This window comes from Zonotrichia leucophrys, chromosome 3 (assembly GCF_028769735.1).
Source record: "Zonotrichia leucophrys gambelii isolate GWCS_2022_RI chromosome 3, RI_Zleu_2.0, whole genome shotgun sequence".
In the NCBI taxonomy this organism is placed as follows: domain Eukaryota; kingdom Metazoa; phylum Chordata; class Aves; order Passeriformes; family Passerellidae; genus Zonotrichia; species Zonotrichia leucophrys.
The window spans coordinates 1,895,156-1,920,878 of NC_088172.1; the positions used below are offsets into that span (position 1 = coordinate 1,895,156).

General features: G+C 48.2%; 1 protein-coding gene across 1 annotated transcript in view; it reads left to right on the plus strand.

Annotated features, from left to right (window-relative positions):
* Window positions 1-13,489: 13,489 nt before the first annotated feature.
* SIM1 (SIM bHLH transcription factor 1) overlaps window positions 13,490-25,723 on the plus strand; it is a 50,790-nt gene continuing 38,556 nt past the window's right edge. Inside the window, exons 1-5 of the mRNA XM_064707228.1 lie at window positions 13,490-13,699; window positions 23,666-23,748; window positions 24,755-24,844; window positions 24,960-25,068; window positions 25,167-25,252. Coding sequence (XP_064563298.1) covers window positions 13,525-13,699; window positions 23,666-23,748; window positions 24,755-24,844; window positions 24,960-25,068; window positions 25,167-25,252 — 543 coding nt within the window. The 5' untranslated portion in view covers window positions 13,490-13,524. The remainder of the gene's footprint in view (window positions 13,700-23,665; window positions 23,749-24,754; window positions 24,845-24,959; window positions 25,069-25,166; window positions 25,253-25,723) is intronic.

Genomic DNA, 25,723 nt, shown 5'->3' on the forward strand with positions numbered 1-25,723 from the left:
TATCTAATCCTTCACTCAAACCTAGGACTCAAAGATTAACAGCTGCAAATTTTATAACATTTCTAATTCAGGGATAAATTGTATTTTCTTGAATTGGATAGGTAGGTAATGTCCTAAAGTTATTTAATTCTTAGGAACCATTGACTTTACTGGAAGAGACTAAGAACTTATGACCATTAAAAGATGAAATTAGATGAAAAAAAATACCCCGATGAGGAAAACAGGGTAAGAATCTCCTTTCCAAGCAGGGACAGAGCTTTGAGTCCTGCAGTGAGGCAACAGTCCTGTTTGGTTTTATTCTATTATCTCATCTGCTTTCATTACTGACAATAATTTTGCATGATGGCACAGCTTCCACAAAAGCATCCTGCAGTATTTACCTGGTGATGGGGGCACACTAGGGGGAAATGTGTTCAGAAAAGAGAAGAAAGAACCGATGGAAAGAATTCTGTATAGGAACAGATGGGATGGTGGAATGCAGCCAATTTTTAAACAAGAAAGCACAAGCCCTATGCCTCATTCTGAAAGACAGCAAGCCTTTATGTTCAGGGGAAGGTTCCAAGTAACATTCTAAACAGACAAGCATATGTCTGTTAGTCTTAGGCAACATACCAAAGGTAAGTTACATTTCTGTGTTCCATCTCTGTGCTATGCTTCCCTCTTTGTGTGGAGTTATCCCATCTATTTTGAAACACCAAATTTTACATATTCACCAGTTAGGGGTATTTAAGCATTTCACATCTTGAATTCTGTTCTAGGTGCATTTGGGGCAAGAATCTTGCTGCTTCAAAAGCCCTTCTGAGTTATATCCCTGAAAGTGTATAGTCTTAATTTTATAAACTGCATATGCTTTTCTTCCAATTTACACAACTGCAGTTGGAACTCTCATGTTATATTACACCAACTTGATGTTAACTGGTCTGCGTTTAAAAATGATCCATTTCCTTGCATTTGGAAGTATGGCATGTGACATTAACAAAATAGAGTCAGTTACAACAACATTTCTCCGGGAAGGAAGAATAGATTCATGGTAGGATTTTGTATGTGTCTATATAATATACAAAATATTTTAGGAACATGAACATGTTATTTACTAATATGAAAATAGCAAGCCATTGTAGTTAGCAATTACTGATGGCACGGCTGCTGAAGGAGGGCAAGAACCCATCAAAACTAAATTTCAGAAGAGAAATATTGCTTTGATCTTTTGAAAGAGCAAAAAAGATTAACGCCTGGAATCAAATCCCTGCCTATGCATCAGGTTTATGCATAACTGCAGAAGACAAACTCATTTAAAATTAACTTCTACTGCTTCATTTATTTACTTACATCATTTCATTTTCCTGCTATTTAACAGTCAATAATAAATAAGACAAACAACAATATTTTGTCCACAATTGTGATTTGATTCTTTTATCTGCCACTTTTATTTTCGTGTAAGACTACTGGTCCAGCTCAGATCACCCATGCAAAATTGTTCTGCCCTCTCCAAACCACAAATCTTATGACCATGAGAAACATCAATATAAGGAGGTACAGAAAGAAGAATAAATCAAGTAATTCCCTGTTTGAAATTTCTATTTTTACTAATTGTTCTTCCTTTCCCATAACTATGGCCTCTCTTCTGTTTTAGCCTTCATCTCACCTCCATTTCAATTTCCCCATCTGTCTAGTACTGCTTTTATTTTATTTATATCCTTTCTTTTGTCTGTTGTTTACTTATTTCTCTCTAGTAGGTAAAAATAAAGACATAGAGATACACAACTTAAAAAATTTTCTTACTGATGTCAGTACTCAGAGCACCTTTCTCAGGGCTTTCTGTATTTTCCCTTTCTATGCCTTTATCATCAAATTGATTCCCAAAGTATGACTGTAGCCTTACCTCTTTTTTTTTTCTTTTTAATCACATTTACTTTATGGTCAGTTATAACCCTTCTGGGAGTAGTTTGGTTTTGATCCCAAGTGCTAGTCACAAATACCTTTGAGCCAGATCAGGGTCTCTGTTCAAGCAAGTCTATGCCAGCATCTAATTTTAAGTTACACTAAAAGATTAGCTATACCAAGACACATTTTCCACCCATCCATTTAGTATATTTGCTAACCAATAATCCCTGTTTTGAATGATTACTCTGTGTTTTAGACCTATCTTATCTCTATGGACAGGAAGGGGTAAAAAGCACTCCTTTCCTTGGGCAAAAATTAAATGGTCTTAGACAACTTCAAAAGGCAGCAATATTTAAATATAAATATTACCAGTAACACTTAGCAATAGGATTAGACTATTCCAGACACTTTCATCTTTCTCATTTTGGCCACCATTTACTTCTGCACATTAGAACACCCTCTGTGATTGCACTTGTCCCTGGCCAATCACAAAAACAGGGCTTTTTTCAGCCACATTTTCTTTGTTCTTTCACTCATACCAAAAAAAGGGATAAACAACACCAACTTGAGTCAGCTTTTATTTGACCAGAGGAGACACATACTTTTTTCCAAGCCTAGACTATGCCCTTCTACCATCTGAGACCCTCAAGCAACAGCTGGCTAAGAAAACAGCCAGGCCACAAAGCATCCACAGAATTCTTCATCTCCAAGGTTAATTTCAGCTAATGTTCTCTCAGTCGTGAAGTAGTACTGAAACAGTCACAGGCAAAGGTTGCTTATCATGTGACAGTTTAAGAACAGATTTGTTTCAATTTAGGTATAAAATAGCAGGTACAAATATTCCACTCTCGAACAACAGCAGTTGTCAGGCCCCACACATGCACTAGATTGGATCATGGCAGAGAAGGACATAAATCCACATTCTTCAGATCATAAATCAGTCAGACTGGCTGACAGGATGCCCATAGGACTGGGTTACTCTCCAGCTGCCCCATGACGAGATTCTCCTGGTGCATTCAGCACTGTGAGAACCAAGATGCTGGTCTGACTCAATTGGATCTTCTTGGATTATGCTTCAAACTGTTGAATACGGATATCTCATGGCGTTAAAGCATGCACAGTTCCATTATTCTGTTCCTATAAAGCTCTTCCCTTGACAGATCAATACCTTTCCCAGCAATTATGTTATTTCTGAAATATCTTTTTTTAAAATTAAATCCATTTCAAAACAACTTGCCTGAGCACACATTTGAGGAAGACAAACTCATAATATTTCATGCTTATTTTTGGATCTATATTAAAAAAACACCATCCTACTGGTATTTTGCTTTAAAATAAGGGGAAAACCCTATAAAAAGATCCGATCTGGGGTACAAGATAACACAGACAATTTCGAACATAAATGCTAGTTATTAGGTGTCATGTAGAGTCAGGAGTTGCCATGGAATCCATTTGCTTCTAAACCAGCTCCTCCTGCTGGAATACTTTCTCATTATTATTTCTTTCAGTAGCACAAAAGGAGCTGGCTTATAGCAGAAATGTTACTTAAGTGTAAAGTTTCTACTGTGACTGCAATAAGACATGAAATTAAAATCTAAATTTAAATCTGTATTTCTGTTTCAAGTGTAAAGCTACATTACTGTGGTCAGAAGAACTAAGTCATTGTAGACTTTTTATAGGTGCAGTAAAGCAGAGAAAACAAATTTTAGCTAAAGCTATCCTTTCAGCTGTCTTCCCATAAGTGAAAATAAGTGTCATATCTGAAGTCCACTGTTTACATTTTTCCTACATTATTCTCCCATTATGCTTGAGTTTTAACATTTTCATACTGGTTATTCTACACAACAGCAGCTTCATTACCAGCTTAATTACTGATGTCCTGGGATACAGAACAGTGTGTGCATGCTGGACACAGGGTTTATTAGGCCAATGAACTTACTTGTTGTGATGTCTGTTTCAATAGACAGATTTCAAAAGCAAAAATGTGATCATGCCTTCAAACTCTTGACACGCCAATTATTGGGTTTCAATTCTTTTGTATACAATATACTGCAGTGAGGCTGGAGGACAATACTGGAAAGCAACCAGCAATATTGGAAAACTATGCCAGTGATTTGTAGCTTGGCATGTTAATACTTATTATTAATATTATTGTTTACTATAGACATTGACTAGCATTGCATCTGGAAGCCCTAAACAGAAATAAGACCCTATTGTGATCGGCACTGTATGGAGATACACACAGCCCTTGCCTCCAAGAGCTTATATTGTATGGTCCCAGCCTTGTAAACTGATCTGGGCAGAATCATTCTTGCACCCCTGTGGAGCCACCCAGCCCTCCAAGGCAGTCAGAGCTTCCTGCACAATCTTCCTATATGGAAAATGGCCGGCGAGCTCTGGGTGCAGGGAACATTTACCTTACAATCTGTTCCACTCCCACCATGTAGCAGTTGAACTATACCTGAACTTAGGCAAGTCAAACATCTCATGCAGCTTTGGGCCCTTATTCACCTCTCTCCAACTCAAAGAATGTGCTCCTTCTAGGGAGTCAAAGGAAGCTCTGTACCAGGCAACAGCCTTCCTTCTCCAACCTTGTGTTTTCTAAGGTTCCATAACTGCAGGCAAGCTCTTGGAGAGGACTTGTGGCATCTCTCAGGAAGGTCCCCAAGTGAGTGACAGTTTCTTAGACAGGAGCTACCCTTAGAAAAGCAAAATATAGACAAGCCCATTAGAGACAGAAAATCCTTTGCCCTAGAGGGAAAGCAGAAGGGCCATTGCCACCCTCTAATGATTAGATGCAGCCCAATGTCAGTAAACAGCAAGGGCTGGGCTGTGGGGCTGGGAGAGGGAACCACAAGCCAAGTGTGACAGCCAGGACATTCCTCACTAGCCAGGGCCCACCCCACATTACCTGAATGAGGAGAACAGGGCTGGCACAGGGGCGGCAGCCAGGCTGAGGCCAGAGCCAAAGTCACCAGGTGAGTCCATGGCAGCAAGGCAGGGCCAAGGTCAAGGTGGGAAGTCAGTCTGTGGGTCAGGGTTTAGAACAGCACAGTGCCCAGTGAGGTACAGGCATGGCTGCAGGGGCACTGGCACAAAAACCCCTCTGGCCTGGCTCAAGCAAGCACTGAGGGTGCAGCAGGGAGCTGCCAGGTGAGGCTGGTCAGGGCTGCACTCAGGGGCTTCACGCCCAGGGTATTCTCCTCACTCTCCTCTGACAAGTGGTTGGGCTGTGCCATGCACCAGGAGCACTTTGTGGTAAAGCCAAAATTAAAACTTGACTCCAGAATATCCTAAGGCTTTGGCACATTGCAAATATATGTCATTGACATCACTAAGCTACTGCCAGAGCAAAGAAATACTAATTCCTTTTTTATCTACCAGCTAAGTCTTATAGTATTTACACAGAGCAAGCAAGTCCTGAAACTTCCTCCAGCTGCAAGTAGTTGACACTCCTCAGGAGAGGTGCTGTAGGGAAACTCCTTTGAATGGGCTCTTGCTTCAGCTGGGTACATCCAGCCATCACATGTAAATGGAGTCCCACTATCAGTGAATAATAGTCAGAAATCAGGGTTTAGACAAAACATTTCAACAATAAGGCAAAACCTAAATAAAAAAATATTAATCACAGGCATATGCCAAGCTTTGGGAACACCCTTTCCCTCAGCAACAGATTTAGCATAGTCTGAACAGTCTGCAAGCTGGACTCATGCTTAAAAGTCTGGTGCAGTTTCCCTATGCCCCCACCCAATATAAGCAATTGATCTCACAGTGTTTTACTCAAAGACATCATCTCCTCCACATTATTTCTGAAGGCATCTATTCACCACGTGGGGAACGCAGAGGAGAGTAGTGACAGGCTTGCAAAATGACCAAATAATTCAGAAAAGAGAGGTTGTTCTCAGCTTAGCATGCAATGTTCATAAAAACAATTAAACTTGCAACCACAAATGGGTATGAGACCAAAACAAGAAAAGATCCTGTTAAAACCCATGCAGGGAGTGCTCCCCACCTTGCCTTTCAACAAAGCTATAAGCACCATAATGATTAGGATATACACCAAGTGGAACAGGCACCAGCTCCAGAGCTGTCAGGCAGCCTCACTCTGCATCCCTCCTTTTTTGGTCTGATCAAGCCTATTCTCTGAAGCAATAGGAGGCTGAAGACAAGAGTTTCAGAGCAACAGAAGGGGGTGGTTCCTCTTGCTATTGATTTAATCTGAAACGGGCATGTGTTATTTCAAAGCGAAGTGTGTCCTCAAGGCGGGTTAAGCTGCTCTCCTCCACTGAAACAAAGCAGTGATACAAGTCTATTTGTGACCTGTTAATTATCAGGTTGATAGTAAGAACAGACTGTGGAACGGATCCCACTATTTTAAGCATTATTCTTTGGGGTGCTGAAATTTAAACAGGCTTCTGCTGACAGATTCCCCCCCGACTAATGAAATAACTTCTTTGCTAATCAAAGCCAGGCCTTGGGAAAGGAGGATTCAGTGATAGCCAGGGTGCAGAGGAAGCCTGACACAGCTCCAGCTCCATCAGCATACACAAACAAGTGCAGGTCCCACGCTGTACCAGAGGCCTGGGGCAGCCCACCTTCCCCATGATGGCTCCCCCTGCCATGAGGCAGCTCCTCTGGCCTGCCTGCCGTCAGCCAGTACCTGGGCAAAGCCCCCACAAGGACTCTCCTCACTGAAATCCAACGTGGCAAACCAAAACAGATAAAACAAGGCGAAAAGGATGTTTTCTCCCCATCGCCCCCTGCAAAACTCAGACCCCCTCTCCATCAGACGTGAGGAGGGCTGGTTCGACCCCAGGCAGGTGAAACCATAAACATGAGGGAGTGGGGGACGAGCACCGGTGGTCGGCAATGTGCGGGCCCCTCCCCTGGCCTCGCCGGGCTCCCTCGCAGGTGAGGGGACAGTGCTTGTGGCAGTGGGACAGTGTCCGTGGCGGCACAGGGACAGTGTCGGCGGCGGGACAGGAACAGTGCCTGTGGTGGTGGGACAGTGCCTGGTGGCGGCACAGGGACCGTGCCTGACGCAGTGGGACAGTGTCTGTGGCGGCGGGACAGTGCCCGTGGCGGTACAGGGACACTGCCTGTGGTAGCACAAGGACATGCCTGTGGCGGCACAAGGACAGCGCCTGTGGCGGTGGGACGGTGCCTGTGGCGGCACAGGGACAGCCCCGGGTCGCTGCAGCGCGGCGCGTGCCCGCCGTGAGGGGCCGCGGGCGGGGAGCGTCGCGGGGAGCGCGCTCGAGCCGGGGCTGGCGTGTGGGGCGCTGCGGGTCCCGCGGCCGCGGGAGGGCAGGGGCGGAGGGCAGGGAAAGCGAAGGGGAGCGGAGAGCGGGGAGGGCGCTGCCGAACTCCCAGAAAGCCCGCAGCCGAACAAAGCCCTCGGCAGCCGGGAAGCCTTCCCCGAAATGCTCGGCGGGGCGGGAGCGCACGGGCACCCCGGGGAGCGGCGGCGGACCCGGGGCCCGGCCGGCTGCGTCCCCAGCTGCTGCCGCCACCGGCCCTCGGGCCCCCGCCTCCTCCAGGAGGAGGGAGAGGAATAGCGCCGTAGGGATCTGGAGGGGAGAGGGATCTCAGGGGAGGCGAGCCCTGCGCGGGGACGGGCTCCCGGCGGCGCCGGCAGGGTGCGGCGGGCCCCGAGGGGCGCTGTGAGGGAGCGCGGTGCGGTCTCGGCTCCGCCTCCGGCCGCGGGGAGTCCGGAGCAGGTGAGAAGGGGCCGGACAGCCCCTACCGCCGGTACCGTCCCGGAGCAGGAGGGAAATAAAGCACACCGGTGCAGCAGAAAGCACTATCAGAGCTGGGCAGGATGTCTGTGAAGGCACAGGGAGGGCAGGAAGCACTTTCTGAAGTTTGTAATTTCGTCGGAGTTCCAGTCCCGGGTCGTTACCGAACCTCTCATCCCTGACAAGGGCGTTTCAGCTTGGTTCGGGTGTTCAGTGTATCAGGTTCCTTTGGAAATGCAGAAGATAAGAAAAAATGTCCCTTGGGATAACTGTTACTAGCCATGAAGTAGATTTTTTTAGTGTTTCTTTATATTTATTTTATGTTTTCATTCACTGCTCCGTGACACAGTAAGCTAGCTTGACTTCCAATCATTAGCAAGAGTGTGTTCAATAAGATAAGGTCTAAAAGGTACTGACCTCTGCCTCCCCTGGAAAAATGAATATAAATCATCTCGTTACATTTATGCCAAAAACAATAAAATTGAAAGGAGTGCGTAGTCAAGAGAAGTGTCTCTCCTCCCTGCAAAGTATCTTTTAACACGTATATATCGCCAAAAATTGTTTGAATGAGTTGCTTAAAATAACTAACAATCACTAGTGGTCAGTTACTCAAATTTTGCAATGTTTCCGTAATTATTTTTAATAAATGCATTCAGAAAAGCTTATATCTGAGAACTGGTATCCAAGGGTCTGTTAACTATTTCCTGTATTGGAGAATCTGCTTTCTCCTTGTCCTGCTGCCCTGAACATCCTAATAACATTAGCAAAAGAGCAGGAATAAAGTACCTAGAGCATGGCTTGAATCTTGAAGGTTAAGATCTAGATCAGTTAAAACATATTAATTACTTCTGAATGGTCTCAAAGAGCATTTGCCGTGTATATTTATGTCAATAAAGCCTTGATGAGGGCATGGATGAAAATTCACATCACACTCCAATTCACCAGGGTACCCAGTGCGTGTATCTGAAGTTCCTGGGTTCTGAAGAAGCAGCCTCGGTCCCCCAGCGCCCGCTCTCCCTCACGCACCCCGGGGCTGAGCCGCATCTCAGGCAGAGGCGATGCACGGCGGGGCGCTCCCTTCGGCCGAGGTGGGATCCCGCTTCTCGCCGGGGCAAAAATGAGGGAGGCTTGGCGTGTGGAAATCGGCCCGTAACTAATACCAGGCCGAATTTTCATTAGTTTGTTTTTATTTTGATTTTTTTTTTTAAGAAATCGGGAGAGCGATCCTCATCATTAATTCACCAACAAAAGCGGTGTGTAAGTGATGGCTTACGTTCGAAGAGATTTTTCTCCCTGTATAAGAAATGGCCATCTTGTTCTTTAGGGGAGATTAATAAACCCGTCCGAATTCATAATCTAATAAATACATCAGAGTACGCCCGAATGTGCTGAAGAAGAAACTGGATCTGATCTGTCCTATAGGGAAATGGTCCGGTAGGGTTTTTCTTTTTTTTTTTTTCCCTTGCTTTGATTTGTACAGTTTTCCCCCCTCCCCCTCTGCACACACATACACACGCTCACGCACACATGCTGCAGTACACGCTGCATATTGTGTCTGCCTACACAAGTTTTCTACTATAGTAGGAAACCTGTCTCTGAAACGCTTTGTTTTCACTCAGCCTTTCTTCAGATACACCATTTTATTATGCGCCTTTTAAAATCAAATTGCACTGCAGTACTTGTTTATTCAATTTTCCAGCATTATCTCTTTTTTTCAGGAGATTCTCGCCCGAGAATACCTGCATGCGAGCTGAGCACAGCCCAGCACAGCCCCGCAGCTCCAGGCGGCCGGAGTGGCTCTCCCGCCTGGGAGCTGCCGTGCCCCTCGGCCCGCAGGTGTCCGGCCGCCCGCTGCCCTCAGCTCCGCTCCCACGGCTTGTGCTGCCCAGGGCTGCCTCCGCTTCATTTGCTCAGCAGCACCATGCACCCTTCTTTCAGGGTAGACGGGCTTCACCGGGCTCGGTGGCAGCGGGCTCTCGGCTGATATGAAAACCACGAATTTAGCTGCTGCGGGCTGCCTTTGCCTGCACACCTGGAACGGGGCAGTGCCAAGTCTGATCTTCGCTTGCAGTAGTCACTTGTTTTTGACGAAGGAAGACAAGGTTAATATCTCTGAAACGGCCAAATTCTCCCATCATTCGGGAACTGCCTCTTGAAATCTGCTGAAATCTTCAAACCCCGCGCTGGTGGCTCTGTGGAGAGGTGACTTTGTCCACGATTGCTGTAACTTCCAGAGCTGAGTGACTGCCCTTCAGCCGCCAGTCCTTTCACATCTTGTACTTTATCTCCCGTAGCATTTACACATTCAAAATCTACACAGGGGCTCGTCGAGCCGAGCCCTCGGGCCCCGGCCACGGGGAGAACCGGTGCGGTCGCTGTCACCCACCCGGGCTGGAGGGAAGAAACCGAGTCCCGGTACACCGGGAAAGAATCCTCGGTGAGCTACGGGCTTCGATGGGGCTGTGCGGGGTTGGTAAGGTGGATGCTCACTTTCCCTGGTATGAATTAGCAGAAGTGTATCCTACTGATTTATTTATTTTTCCCAGGGTGTTATAGAAGACATTCTCTCAGAATCTTGTTGACAAATAAGTCGTGAGCTACCTGACAGTGTTAGTCCAGTTGTTGGCCATATGTCTAAATAACCTCCTAGAGACGTCAGTGCCGTTTAGGAAGAGAATTCCCTCAAATGAAAACCAGAAGGACGTTTTGGGTTTTTTTTTAATCCTTTTCTTGTCCCCCAAAGCCACGTTACACCTGAGGGCTGTAACATACAGGGATGATTTTTGTAAAATCGGTATCACCTTCTCCCACAGCAGCGATCGCTTTACAACATGACTGAGTGTGGGGAAGGGTGCGCTCTTTTCCTTTTTTTTTTTTTTTTTTTTTTTTTACCTTTACCTTCACTAAATGCCTTCCGTTGGTGTTTGTTTAACGACGAGTCGCTTCGGTAAACAAGACAATCAAAAGAACATTTGAGACTACGTGGATACATTTCTCTGATGCTTGTAGACGCCTGGACACCCAGAGGAGTTGTTGAATGCCTCTCTTTCCGTCTTTCCTTTATTTACCCAAATGAACTCAGGGAAAGCTTTTAACCGAGGGGAGATTTAAGGTGATAAGCAGCGAACAGACGGTCTGCGCTGCAAGCCTGCGTTTCGAACTAGAGCCGGCCAAGGAGCAAAAGGGATTAGATGCTTCAAGGGCTAATTTTTAAAATTTTTTTGTTCATGTTTTTCTATAGAAAACTGAGACCGTTTCTTTTTCCTCGAAATACTCCGACTGTTGCCTGCCAGCGCAATCTCATTTAAACAGTTATTTTAGCCGAAGTCTCGTACCGACTGGTTTGGCAATTATGTCAGGGTTTTGAGAGTTTGCTATGATTTTGAAATGACTCTGCAACCCTTCTACCACCACTCCAGGCACTCTCTCTCTCTGCTCTATCTACTCTGTTCAGGAGCCAGCAGTTTAAGGAGCAGCGTCATGTTTTTAGGGTTATTTTCCCCAGGGGACACACGAGATTAGGAGTAGTCCCGCTCCCCGAGAAAAAAAAGACCCCACGTCCACTTTGCAGGCAGTTTTAAAGCAGCTCTGTCTCCTAATGTAGGAGGATTTGGGGTTGAGTTTCTCCCTTTCCTTTTTTTTTTTTTTTTTTTCTCTTCCCTGTTGGTGGGATTGTCTATTGTTTTGGTTTGGTTTGGGCTTTTTTTCCCTGGTGTATCAAGAAAATCAATTAAAATATTTCTCCATCCTTCTCCCCTCCGCCACAGGACCCGATTCACGCTGTCCCGCAGCGCATCAGACCAGGGGAAAACCGTGCATGGTTAAAGCTGGGGGTGTCAGGGAGGGGGCAGCAGGGGACGTGACCGCAGCTTATTTCTCCCAAGCGCGACCACTTCGGTGCAGTTTGGGGTGGGGAAATGTGCGTGGGTGTGTAAAACTGCGGCCATCCTCACCACCCGCAGTCCTGCGGGAGCTCGGCCGCTCACCCCCGCTGCCCTGCCGAGGGGCGATGGCCGCAAGGTACCCACCCCAAGGCCAACAATCCCCCAACAGGTACGCGGGGAGAAGATGTGTGTGTGTGTGTCTGTGCGTGCCCGTGGGGGTCTGTGTGTCCCCACTGCCCCCGGCGGCGCCGCCAGGTCAGAGGGCGGACACAGGGAAGAGGGGAGGCGGGAGAGGGGTGGGGATGTGCCCGCCTGACGCCACCGCCCCTCCGCCACTGGGGCCGGCCCAGAGGCGGCGGCGGCCAACGGGACGCGAGGCGGGGCCGTGAGTGGCGTTAGGGGCGGGCTCGGCCGGGTGGGAGCGAGGGGGGTCAAGGGGGGAGTTGGAGAGAAATGAAGTTGTGCTAAAAGGCTTTTAGCCATCAAGAAGTTATTAGGCATTTCTCAGCCGCAAATTAGGGATTCTTCATTAATACCAACCTCGCCCCCCCACCCCACCCTACCCCACCCCACCCCTCGTTATGTGAGACGGAGAGCCTGGGAGCCGATAAAGGGGATGGGGAGGCGGCAATGTCTGTCTGCCCATCGGTGCGAGGAGCAGTGACAGGCGCAAACTTTTCCCCGTGCCATTAATGAGCCAATTAAAGAGTTGGGCTCCTCACCCCGGGAGAGCTCTCTGCAGGCTGCCGGGCTCAGGGATTCAAGGTAGGTGAAAAGAAGATCACAACCCACCACAATCTGCCAGCCTCAGCGAAGAACCGCAGTGATGTGCGGTGCTAGGCTGTGGGTCGCTTCCCCACGGTGAAAAATGAGGAGGAAAAAAAAAAAAAAAAAAAGATAATTTGGTTGGAAAAATGTGATGTTTGGGTGGATTCCGGCTCGGGGCAGGGCTGGGCAAAGCGTGCCTCCCCTGGCTGGGGTGCAGCTGAGGTAGACACCCCCGATCCCAGCTGAGGAATGAGGACAGTAGCCGAGAAGAGGAGAAATTCAAAAGAAAGAAAGAAAGAAAAAAAAAAAAAAAAAGAAAAGGGAAAATAAGCAGAAATACTCCGTGGTTGGAAATGTGTCCTTCACCGAGGGTCTGGCAGCGCGGAAGGCGGGGAGCTGTGGCCGCGGGAGCGCGGAGGGGCCGGCGCAGCCCCAAAGCCGCTCACGCCGGGAGCCGGGGGCTGCTCTCCGCTGCGCTTTCGTTCCGGCCATGCAGCGCACACCTGGGCTGGGAAGTGAGAGGGCTGTGGGAGGAGAGTGCGGGGCAGGCTTCTCCACGGGCGCGCTAGATGGGAAAATACACTTTTTTTTTTCTTTCCCCTCTGGTGGGAGAAAATACTACACCCGCCGGCAGCTGGTTGTTGATTATTATTTCTCGCGGCTCCGCTGCGGCGCCGTGTACCGACTCTCTCACTCCAGGACTGCTCTTGTCTTCACAGAGAGAGGCTCCGGGGAAGTCACCCAGCGTCCTGGGAGGCAGCCCGCGGCCGGGCGCTTCGGCCCTCGGATTGACAACGGATCACGGAAAAAAACGGGATTACTATGACCCTCTTCCGAGGAGCTATGCTGTCCGCCATGAATAGGAAAAAAAGCCAGAAATACATCGTTTGGTTGCTGTCTGGTGCCTCAATCTTCTAGCTTTTTTTTTTTTTTTTTTTTTTTTTAATGCAGTTGCTTGGAGTGCTGAACTGCATTGGATAAATGCCTTCCCCATCTAATTGACTCTGCTTTTCAGAGTATATTTACTTTTTTTCTTTTTTTTTTTATTTCTTTTTATTATTTTTTTAAGAACATCTTTACTCTTCAATGCTTGTTTGCATTTACACAACAGAACGGTTTTTCTGAGTAATGGCCGCACTCAGAATCACAGCCTGATGCTCCGGAGAGATGAATTGCAGATAAGTTTCCCTTCCACCTTTGGATGAATCTCTGGAGTTTAAATTGTAGCAAGGAAGCGGGAAAAAAACACGATGAAAGAGAAGTCCAAAAATGCTGCCCGGACTAGACGGGAGAAAGAAAACAGTGAATTTTATGAACTGGCTAAATTACTACCCCTGCCCTCTGCTATCACCTCTCAGCTGGACAAAGCATCCATAATCAGACTCACTACCAGCTATTTAAAAATGAGAGTGGTTTTTCCAGAAGGTAGGTGAGAATGCCTATTCGTCTCTATTTTCGTTCTGATCCAGATGTCATTTATCATTTTTACGGTGAAAAAGAAAAAAAAAGAAAAGAAAAAGGAAAAAAAAAGAAAATTAAAAAAAAAGGAAAAGGTCAATCCTTCGGAGTGTGCTTAGAGACAGGGTGCCCTCCGCTGTCACTTTCCTCTGTTGTAAATACTTTGCCTTTAGCTCCTAGACAGGTTTGGTTGGAGACTTATGGTGCTTTTGTCAACACTTGAAGGCACTGAGCTCTGCTGCGTGTTCTGCTACAGCAAACCCGGGTTTCCTTTTCCCCCAGTCTTCCAGTCAAATGTTCATCCCCCACCAAGCGCACGCAAGGCCTAAGAGGGCATGATTCACCCCTATTTATAGTAATTCTGTGAGGGCGAATTAGTATATGGGTAAATATTTACATAAGTCTATGCAAAGTCCTAAAGCCTTAGTTCGGCTCTCGAGGAAAGGTGCGGTGTACAGGTACAGGACACGCGTGCAGGCGTGCTCACACCCAGGCTAAATAAATAAGTCGAGCACAGTGAGTCACATCATGTGTGTGAGCGCGTTGTGTCTCGTTCTGAGGATCACTAGGGCACTTTGAGGGCGTTAATCGACCTAGGAGAATTTTAGCAGGAGTTTTGCACCCAGACGTATTCAATCCCGCTGAGCACCCAGTGCTGCAAAACCAGCGGCCCAGCCTAGACATGACTCTCCTCGACAGGCAACAGTAAACTTCACGTTGACTTCCACGGCAGCAACAGCCCGCCTGTCTAGCAAAAGAAAACTTTAGCGTCCTGAAGTGTCTCTTGCTTTTAAATAGTATCAGGATCTAAAGCGATTGTCTTTGGTCTTCTAGATCTGCTGCCAAGAAAAACAAACAGAACAAAGTTAGGAGAGTCAGAATAAAGTTCTTCCATGTTCTCGCTCTATTGATTTTATAAGATGTAGGGGAAAAAAAACTAAAAAAAAAATCACGAACCTTTTATTTAGATCAACTCGATGAAGTTATGATCTGCGTGAAAGAAAAGGTACCAAGAGGTTTTTGGGGTTTTTTTTCCCTGACCTAATATAAAATTCGCTGCATGTTTTGTCGAAAAGTGAGTGTACATAGAAAACAATGTAATATGTCCCGATGAGTTTTCTGTAGCTGTATCTCGACTCGGTTGGCCTATATTTTTTTAAAAATTATGAGCATGTATATGGCCTAGTTTTGTTTTGCTTTAGTTTTGTCTGATTTGGTGATTTGAGAGGTTTATAATTTTTTCCCCCAGTTAAATATGTGGGCTACTGGTACTAATTCTACTTTTTAAAATAAATGCACAATGTGGCAGTCATTTGGATGGGGGAGGTAATCTCACACCCCCTTCCCCGCCCCAGGTTACAGATGAACCTTTATACCTAAAGTCCACTGCAGTAATTTTCAATCCAGTGCATTTTACAGTGATTTCTTGAAATAACTTTCCATATCATCGAGTCACTTATAACCAAAGAAAGGGTTAAATGAAACCTTTAAAAATAATAATTAAAGTCTTCATCAATCCACTTTCTTCTTCTATTTGCTCTGCCACCTTGAAGATCATTATGCGGGACAATCCCCTGTTTCAAAGGAGACGGAGTTGTCCTTTATGCTGTCAGCGCATACTTTATAAAAATAAAGCTATTGCAAACCCTGATGCCCATGATGTTCCTAAAAGGATTATTAGCAATGATTTGTCAACTCCTGCGGTCTCAGTAGGCTACCTTTCTGCGTGATTTCGAGCAGGTCTCGTCAATTACTGGTGCCTATGTAGCGGGTTGTTTGATCAGAAGAAGCATATGGTGTTGCTTGTAGGCTGTGAGTAATCACGGGAAGAGAAGAATAGCTGATCCCGGTCCCTCGGTGGCTGCGCAGGATGCCTGAATGCCCTGGGGAACCGTGCGGCGAAGCGCGCCGGGGCCGGGGCCGCTGCCGGCCGCAGCAGATGCTAATTTGAGTGCGGAGGCAGCGGGGGCGGCTGAGCGGGGCTCGGGGGGCAGCGGAACCTTCGCAGCCTCATTAAGGGCAAACTGCGCATTGGAAAGAAAGGCAGGGAGCAGGCTCGGAAGGGCTCGCCCCTCCGAGGCGCTGCCGCGGGAGGCCCAGCGCCGAGCGGGCTGCAGACCCACGGGGGACTGCCGCGCCCGCATCCTCCGGGCCGCGCATCCCTGCGAGCGGGGCACAAAGGCCCGAGAGCGGGAGATGCAACGTGGCGCGGAGCCGGGAGGCTTCCCCGCGGACCCACGCCGGCTCCCTCTCCCTCCTACGTACTTCCGAGGAGGCGGGGAGCTGAGAGCGGGCCCGGCTCGGCCCCGGCCCCGCGGGTTTCCCTGCGCTCTCCCGGGCCGCTATTAAACACGAGCGAGGAGCCCACGAGCGGCCCCGGCGCTGCGCCTGTGCCTGGCCGGGCCGGAGCCGAGCCCGGGTGATTTTCCCCGGGACTCCGGGGTCGCAGTGGGCTCCGGGAACGCGCAGCTTGGGCTCCCGCTGCGGGTGTGCTTGTGCGTGTCAGGCTGGTATGGGTGTAGGGAGGCAAGGAAGCGAGGGGCAATACTGATTTTCCAGTGCCCCCACCCAGAGGAATAAAACAAACAAAAAAAGTCATCGCTTCTCTGGGAAAGGAGAACAGGTAGTAGCAGCCAGGGAAATGACGCACGGAAAGGACAATTCTTTCTGAACTGAGGAGGCAGGGCAGGGATGTTGGATGGATGTGATGGGGCTCCTCTCGCTTGTATTTCCCTGGGGAGGAAAGCGATACATGCATAGGGACAGACCCGATGAGTTGGCCGAAACACTGGAGATGGGTGGTAGGAGGCTCGGGAGCCCGGTCGTACATTTAAAGAGATCTTGGAGGAGTCAGGGTAGAGAAACGTTGTCTCCGTAAGAGCGAGCTGCACTTTCAGAGTAACTCATATCCCCTCTCCCCGGTACAAGAGCGAATTTCCATCTGCCCATGGAGTGCTTACATAGAGTTGGTTGTAAATAATCACGTACAGAAAGATATACACTCCTCATCGCCGCGCACACGCGGGGCTGGGGACAGGGCGGAGAGAATCGGTGTGCGCTTGTCTGCATATTTTTGTGTCTGAAAGGTCCCTATAGAGAAAGAAGGTGGGTAGATTTCGGGTTCATTCTGGAAACAAGAGTTTTCTGGGAGTGAAACGCCAGGAGAGTCACACACTAAATAAGCACGTGGGGTTTCCTTCTCACCCCCAGACATCTAAACATAAGGCAGTGGCACTGGACAAACTTGACAAACGGGACAGAAATTTTTCTACGGGCTTTCTCTCGTAATGGTTGTGCAATTCTCACAAGTTATTGAAACGCTAGGGTTGCTCTTTCCGCCCCTAATTTCACTTCATTAGGTCTTCAGCAGATTAAACCTGCCAAGGACACAAGCGCAAGACGTAGGTTTCTTGCATCGTTTCATTACTAAAACACTTCTTTCCAGAAGGAGAAAGCGTATAAGACCTATACTGCTTTTCGGTGATCAGACAGCTTTGGAAAGAGTGAATATCTGCTAATTTTCTGAGGACATTAAGGAAGAGATTTAAGGGTTGTTTGTTTGTTTTTTTAAAAGCAGAATTAATTAATTAACTCCTGATTTAACGTTCATTATAAATAAATACAAATATTTTAATTTAAATCGCTAATGTAAGTAACGTGGACGCAAAAAATAGGAAGAAAAATCTCCAGGGTGTCAAAGGACTAAAAGACTTTTCCACCAAAAACGATGCGATCACTGTTACTATAGCGGGGTAATTCTTCACTGACCTTCGGCAGTATCCAGAAGGGAAGGAAGAAAAGAAAATTAATAAAACCCAAACAAAAAACCCAGGTGGCACAATAAATAATTTTTGTTTGGGTTTTGTTTTTATTTTTTAGTTAGGAATATTTTAAAGGTCCTATTCTCCTATCCGCGACCAGAGATGCAAAAGGAGGGTTTGCAGTCTGTCCTAGTGGGAAGGGATCGTTTTGGTGTAGAGAGGCGTTTGCTTTTCGAGACAAAAGCAGAGACCCCGTTTACATAAACTTTCGCCGAATCAGGATGGTTAACATTTCAATATTGAAACCCTTAACCTTGTTTTATTTTAAAGGGGGAAGAGATCAACAGGAAAAAAAAAATCAGTTTCCCACGTGGATAGGTGATTTAATGCTGTTTTTCTTGCTGCAAAGGGAAATGATTGAGCATTAGGTTTCAATGTTTATTTTCCTACAGAAGTTTTTCTCATTTAAGCAGCAGTTTACTCTCCACGCTGAATATCTGTTTAATTCCAGTTTTGATGTGAACTTAAAATGTGAAGAGCAGAACTAAACTACTAGCAGGATCGTTGGAAAAAACCCCACAGATTTATGTTTTAGAAGGAATATTTAATGAGAAGAGCGGGGGAAAAAAAAATCATATTTCCTTTGGAAACATACAACCGTTTTCACGTTGGAGAATATTTTTCAGCTTGCATATAAACCGCGTGTGTGTTGGCGCAAATCCTTCCTTCCCCTATTTCTTCGAAATAAGGGCTACTTGAATTTGAGTCTTCTGGAGAAATGAATAAGTAGTTGGTGCTCGAAAATGCCCTGATTTTTTCCCCCTCTCTCCAATTTGGACATGGTTCCGTTTGTTTGCATTTCAAAGCGCAATTCCGCTACCTCGTGTTTGCCAAAATCCTGGTTTTTCTTTCTATAGTGAAACAGCCTCAGCATTATTTCCACTACCATTTTCTTGACAGGGATGTTTGTTTAGTCAACAGGGCTTTTCCTTCCTGTTCTTATTATTTTTATAAAGAAATAGGGATGCTAATTTATCTCTACTTCAAATGAATACGTGTGATTTACCGAGATAATAAATCTTTACAAAACCTTGCTAATGGCATCCGCAGGCAGTGGAAATGAGCAGCTTTTTCTTTCTTTTTTTTTTTTTTTAAGCATAGTTTATTCTATTCCATCTGGACCCTCCGACGGCGACCCAGTCCTTCACAGAAGCCTCATTTGGCCGAGATTTTGAGTTATCATTAACCACTGCCTGTTAAATTAACTGGGAAATCAGCTCTGTCTGGCGTTAGGCGATGGCAGAACGGAGCGCTGGCGGCAGACGATTTAATTAAATGGTTAATCGAATCAAGCTAATTCCTCGATACAACATCCAGTTGCCTTTTGGCTTGCCGGTGACTAGGACGTGCAGGTTCTGCTCCCGCGACTCCCGGAGCTGTTGTTTGTCATTTCCCCTGGGCAGAGAGGGAGAATGACCGCGTGGGAGATGGGGACTGAGCTGTCCTGTCTCCCTCTTCCCAAACAACTCCCGTGCCCCGCTTGTCCCTTGGTATTAAGGAGGCAGCAGTGCCGAGGGGCGGCGGGAGGCAGGAAAGGCGCTGCTTGAGGAGCCGCTCACAAGGTGACATTCTCGTCCTCCCTGTAGAGAGGATTTGCTGAGCAGGTTGAACGAAGCCGCTGCCCGTGCCCGGGCCGAGCTTCGTCGCCGTCCTGCCCAGCACGGAAGGGGCGAGCCCCGGGGCGGAGGTGACCGGGGGTCCCGCACCCCGCGCCCTTTGTGGGGTCAGCATCCCCGCGGCGCCGGCGGGCGAGGGGTGAGCTGCTGCTCCTTTTTTAATAACCATACAGCGGCCCTTGAAAGGGCAAAGAAAACGCAGCGAAACCAAAGCGTGCGGAGACGTCCCCGGGCCACGGCCCCCGGGAGGAGGGGGAGAGACCCGGGAAAGCGGCGGGCGGGGGCCGCTGCACAGAGAGGGAGTTTTGAGGAACTCCTGGAAGAGAAACCCGCGATGGCCCTGCTGGGACCCGACTTAGGGAAGACTCCCTGCGGCTGCCCCGTCGGGCAGGCTCCCAGCGCTGCCCCACAGCGGCGGGCTGCCCCCGGGAGAGCCCCCCAAGCCTCTCCCTCTGCCCATCCACAGCCGCAGGAAAGAACTCCCTGCCTCCGGGCCTTCGTCTCCAAGGCAGCTTCCCTGGGCCTCGCCCGGCCGTGCGGGGCGGTGCGCCAGACAGGGCAAACCCCGGAGGGGTACCCAAGGGTTCCGAGGGAGCTGGCCTCAGGGCCTGGCCCCAGAGAAGCGGCTCTGGAGCTCAGGGTGGGCTCTCCACTAGGTGATTTTAAACGGGGGCGTCAAGTCGCCCGCTACAGTGAATCCGAATTGCGCTGAGGTTTCATGACTGCGAGCCCGCTGGGGAAATCGCCGTAACTGCTTTTAAAAGCCGACAAATCAGCGCAAAGTAGATAAGGGCTTGCATCTTCTGGCCACCCCACCCCCACCGCCACCCCCGCCCCCCTTTGCTATTGCCAGACAAAGGACGGGGTCGAGATGGGCTCTGCGCTGCAGATGCTCACAGAGGGACAAGTAACCCGGAGATCAACCGGGGCCAAGGAGCTGCCCTGGCTTCTCGGAGTCTCATTTCCCTGCGCCTGCCTTCCTCCGTCTTTGCCTAGATCAAATTAGAAACGATTCAGGAATTTCTTCCCCCTTCTGTGGGACAGGCGAGTTTCTTGAAACAGTATCGCCACTGGATAGGGACGGTGCCCACCCGGCCCCTGGTTTCATTGGCTGTCTACATCAAGGCTTGCATCAATCAAAAGATGAGGGGAAGGCAGGACAGGAGCGGGGCAGAGCAGCGCGGCAGGTCTGGCTGCGCGTCCGGCCTGGGGCACAGGCTGGCGGTGCGGAGCGGCTCGCTCAGGGCCGGCGGTGGGCGCGGCTGGGTGGGAGAAGGCATTTCACAGGGACCCGCCTTTGGAGGAGCCCATGAAACCGATGGACATGCTTTTTGATGTGGAAAGCACAGCGGCTTTCCACCGGAGAGCGCTGAGAGAAACGATGAATCAGCACGCTCGCTCCGCGCAGGTTCGGCGCAATATAGGTGAAGGCTGTTGGGTAACGATAAGTGATAGTCTGGATAAAATGCTTTTCTTTTCTCTTCTTTAAAAAAAAAAAAAATCTTTTTTTTCCATTTCCCTTCCCCCCTCACAACAGCAGACAATATCTCGTGGCACAAATAGTTTCTCTTCTGAGGAAAAAAAGTTCATCGAGTGAAAGAGATTGTTAAATAGGAGGAAGAGTTTGCTAGGCAGGAGCATATAATCCATATTTTGGCAAGAGTATCAAATTCATTCTGAAATAAAAGCTTGATCCATTTTTTAAAAAATTATTTTTCTGCTTGAATAACACAGCTGGGTGATGCCTTGAGCTTATGTTAGACGGTTGCTCATCATTCATTCGCCAAGAACTGACCTAAACGGTGCCTGTGGGATTAGGTCAATTTTAGTGGATCTACTTCGCCTCATTTGGTTACTAATTGGTTTCTTGTTTTATAAATCGAAATCTCATTTTCAGGAAATTACAAAACCCATGCAGCCAGTCCATGGAGGTAATCCGTGGGTCGGGGGTATTTAAATGGAAATGGTTCTACAATGCATCAAGTATTAAGCAAGAGTAAAACTTCCCCTCCATTTCCAAATGAAATGTGATCTCGCTAGCTCCTTAGATCCATAATAGATACATCCCTTCTAAGGCTACTTATGTAAATATGATAAACCAGACCGCCGTGGGGGAGGGGCCGCAGGGAAGAAAGCAAATTTTATCTGCTAAGGTTAATGTGGCATAACTTGGAAATCTTCCAAAATAGATTATGTTTTGCTTTGTCTTCGGCCACTTTAGCTGGGAAAATCCGTTGCCTAAAAACGATTTAGTTATCCTTGTTCTCACAAAGCTGCTTGTTTCTATTCCAAAGCTATTATGCTGTTGGCTCTCCAAATTACAAGAGAATCTTTAGATCTTGTTTCCAAGCGTAATCCTGGAGCAAAAGGGAGAGCTGATTTCCTTGTTTTGTTTTAAATAGACAATCAAAGGATTTGCAGAATTTTCTGCGGTAGGTCAAGTGCAAGAAATCACAGTTTGCCCCCTCGATAAAAGGAAATTGGATGTTAAAGGGAATAGATGGGGGGCGGGGGTGGGGAAATTAGTGCAGGGAGCTTTCTCTTATAATCTTTGAAAACAGTATTTAAGGGGCATCAGGAGAGGCCGTCGATTTGGGAGAGGCTGGGATTGGCAACGTTTAGAAAGAGTCTCCGACTTGAAAGTACTGAAAACATCTGGGCAGCACAAAGGATCGTCTCATGTGACAGGATTTGAAAAAGCCGGTTCAGGTAGACAAGTGAAAACGTTTAATTATAAACCATGAGCCGACAGAGCCCAGCAGTGCGGGGTTTCCACCTGAAACATATAGAGGAGCTCAGAGCGCCGTGAAGAACCACCTTCCCGAGGGAGGTTAACCTGCAATGCCCGTGAGCTGTTCATTAACCCGCTGGGGTCGGGTTATTTTCCCTTTTAGGAGAAGAATAATTAGAATCGTAAACTTAGATTAATAAGCAACTTAAATCATAGGCGGGCAGTGCAGACTCAGTCTTGAATAAAGAAACCTGTCACTCAGATTTCCCTCCGGGTGGGGGACGTGGCAAGGAGCCAGCTCAGCGCTAACGGGCCATCCTGGCTCCCCAGCAGAGAAACCTTCGAGGAGCTCGGGAAAAACAAATAAATCGTGGGGTTTTCTCTCTTTTCCTGGAAGCTGTGTAAAATTCGCCAGCTCCTTCCTGAATACAGGGGGCGGAGGTGATCCTCCATCCTGGCGGCTGGCTTCCCCTTAGTTGGCGTGGAGGAATTAATGGGAAGGAGCCTGTTTCTGACTGGCGACCTGCTACATGCTGAGGCTGCAGGATGAGGGACGGGCCAGAGAGAACCTCCTGCCTCTGCAGGGCTGTGAAGTTAAGGAAGAAGGAGAAAAGTGTAGGGGCTGTGAAGGGACAAGTTGTTGTGAAGAGGCAGAGGAAGGGGAGAGAAGGAAGCGAAAGGCGGGGACGAGCGGGGCGCACGGCGCGGGCAGAGGGGAGGGCGCGCAGGGGCCGCGCTGGGATGCCCCGTTCAAAGAGCGCGGGGGAAATCGTTAGCTCGGCTCGGAGCGGCGAACACCCGGGTGAGGCCGGTCAATAGCGAGGGATGCCCGCGGCTGCCTGCTGCCAGCCCCTCGTCTGTTTGCCTCGAAATAACTGGAAAACGAGGTCTTGCTTTGCCCGAACCCGCACTGCTAGAGTGAGAACATCCCGCCGGCTCGGGTCCCCTTGCTACCTGCACCCCAGCCATCGATCGGGATTTGTAGGTTTCCCCTCCGTTTTGCTCTATCTTACTGCTAGTGCGTGTCGGAGTGAGACTTATTTCATGGCACAAGCCTCAAAGGTTTTAAGTGACCAGTTTAAATTATTTCAGCAACACCGTGAAAAGACATCGTCCATGAATAGCTTTACTCCCCTGAAGTAACTTCCACGTGACTTTTATTACTGCTCACTTTGCATAGGAGAAAACAAGACGAGTGTAAAACATAAGTCAAATCCGGAAAGATTAATTTCTGGAATAGGCTCTATGGAGGCACATCACCCCTCCCTGCAGCGGGAGCCATCCCGCCCACCGGAGCAGCAGGAGGAGAGATGGAAGGGATGGAGGTGAATCCTGGAGGCAGACTTGGTGGGGCAGGAGGGAGGGCGGTCCGTGCCGTTGGACAGTGACGAAAAACCGTGAGGTTAGAATGCTTCCCCTGAAGGGGAACAATTCCCAGTAGCCGAAATCAGCACTGAAAAGCACTTGGATCTGGCATGCTGTTATACTTAGGTCTTAAAAGTTAACTTTACCGTTAACTCAAAATAACTATTCAGGTATTTTTCTCTCTGAGGAATTAGATATTGAAAAAAAGAAAAAGCACAAATGAGGCTTTTATCTGCAATGAAGTCACATCTAGTTTTCCAAAGATTGTATGTATGTATGTTTTAGAGTGTACACAAGGAAAAAATGTCCTCCCCCCCCGCAGCCCCATCAGGCCCACACGAGCCAATTTTTCATCTCCTGACCTTACTTTTCTGTTTTGTTTTTCTTTTTTAAATAACAGGACTTGGAGAAGCTTGGGGCCACTCCAGTCGAACCAGCCCACTGGACAATGTTGGACGGGAACTGGGATCCCACCTTTTGCAGGTACTGGTCTGGAAATGACAGGCATATGGTATTAATGATTAAAGAAATAATTCCCTCTTCTGAGCTTTCAATTGCCACCTTGACTAATTTTTAACCGTTCAAGTGTTTAATAGAAAGGTAGGCAGGAGGGGAACCACTTCAGAAATGCGAACCACTGTGATTCAGTGTCGTGTGTTTTATTGGTGGCTTGGTCCCTCTGGGTCCTTTGCCTCAGAATCATCTAACACTGCGTCCACAGAGAGGGATCTGCAGTGTGTAGCAGGGTGCCAGAGACACAGGCACGACTGTTCCCCAGTTTATTAACAAGGTGACACATCTCATCAATGTTGTGAAGCCCAGAGGGGTGTGGCAGGGAGAGGCTCTAGCGACAGGTTAGGGACGGCTGTCCGGGACAGAAGGGCTCAGCGGGCACCGACATTAGCAGAGACACAAATCAGGGAGGACGGATCTGAAAACTCACAGCGCTCTGAAATACTAAAGAATATTAGTGATGACCATCACCACGTATTTCTGGTGGAACCGTGTGGCCTTTGGAGTGCCTATTCTGCTCTTGCTAAACCCAGAAGTCCCGTCTGTGTCTGCTGAAATGTACCTGACTAATTGTCTTATTTTACACTGTGGAGAGTTTTAAATTCTCTTTGATCGCCTAAATTCTCCTTATAAAATAGGCAAGTACTAAACCTCCGTGACATTTGAAATAGGATAGAAGAATTCGGGATTTCTGGGACCCACATGTTAATAACCAGATAGCCAGGACCTCTTCTTAGATACTTTCAAGGCCCTTTCAAGGCGTTACTTTTGAGCTCGACCCCTCTGAGAAGTGGGTTGTATCTCAGGGGTCCAGGAGCTTTAGAGGGATCCTTGTCTAAGATTTGCCCATTTCCTTCCAACTTTTTGAATAATCAGAGCCTGAACATCGATGCTTGTTTGCTAAAATAAATCAGAGGTTCAGGTATATAATGGGTCTATCTATTAATTTATTTCTATTCCCTACCCTTTTCTGCAGACTTTGGACGGTTTCATATTTGTTGTGGCTCCGGATGGCAAGATCATGTACATCTCGGAGACTGCCTCGGTGCACCTGGGCTTGTCGCAGGTACGCTGGGGGGCCTGCTGGCCCCTGTGCTGCCTGTACCACCCCCGCGACTGACAGGAGAGGGTGCGCGGGACCGGCCGTGAGCCCCCCTACTCCTCCTCCTCCTCTCTCACAGGTAGAGCTGACCGGCAACAGCATTTACGAGTACATCCACCCCGCCGACCACGACGAGATGACGGCGGTGCTGACGGCACACCAGCCTTACCACTCGCACTTCGTGCAGGGTAAAGCCCACAGCCCCCGCCCCCGCGGCCGCGTAGGGAACCGCGCAGAGCCCGCGGAGCCTCTGGCTCACCCGTCCTCTGCCTTTCCCCCTTCCCAGAGTACGAGATCGAGAGATCCTTTTTCCTGAGGATGAAGTGCGTCCTGGCCAAGAGGAACGCGGGCCTCACCTGCGGTGGCTACAAGGTGTGTGCCCGCGGCCAGATTCCCCGTGTCCCCCTGCACCAGCCTGCCCGTGTCCCTGTGCCGGGAAGGCTGCGAAAATGGGGAGAGAAGAGGGAGTGAGACCTCTTCTCGCGGGGGTTTTCCCAGCCCAGGGCTCTTTCATGTGGTCCATTTCTCTCAGAGTTTCAGGTTGAAGAGCACAAACCACCAAAGCCAAGCAATCGATCTCCCCTTGGTGTTTGTTTGTGGGCTTTTTTTATCTTTTTTTTTTTTTTTAATTATTATTTTACTGTTTGAACTGAACCTCGCACAACCTCTGATGTTCACAGCGACAGCTTTCAGGTGATAAAAACGGAGCCCTGGTTAATTTATTTCTTAATCAGGTAATCCGTCAGCTGCAGAGGCAGCTCTCCCAGTCAAGGGTTTTGACCAGGTGCTTCACAGGATTCTGCTCGGGGCTCCTCAGTAAGGAGAGCCCTGCGCTGTCTCTCA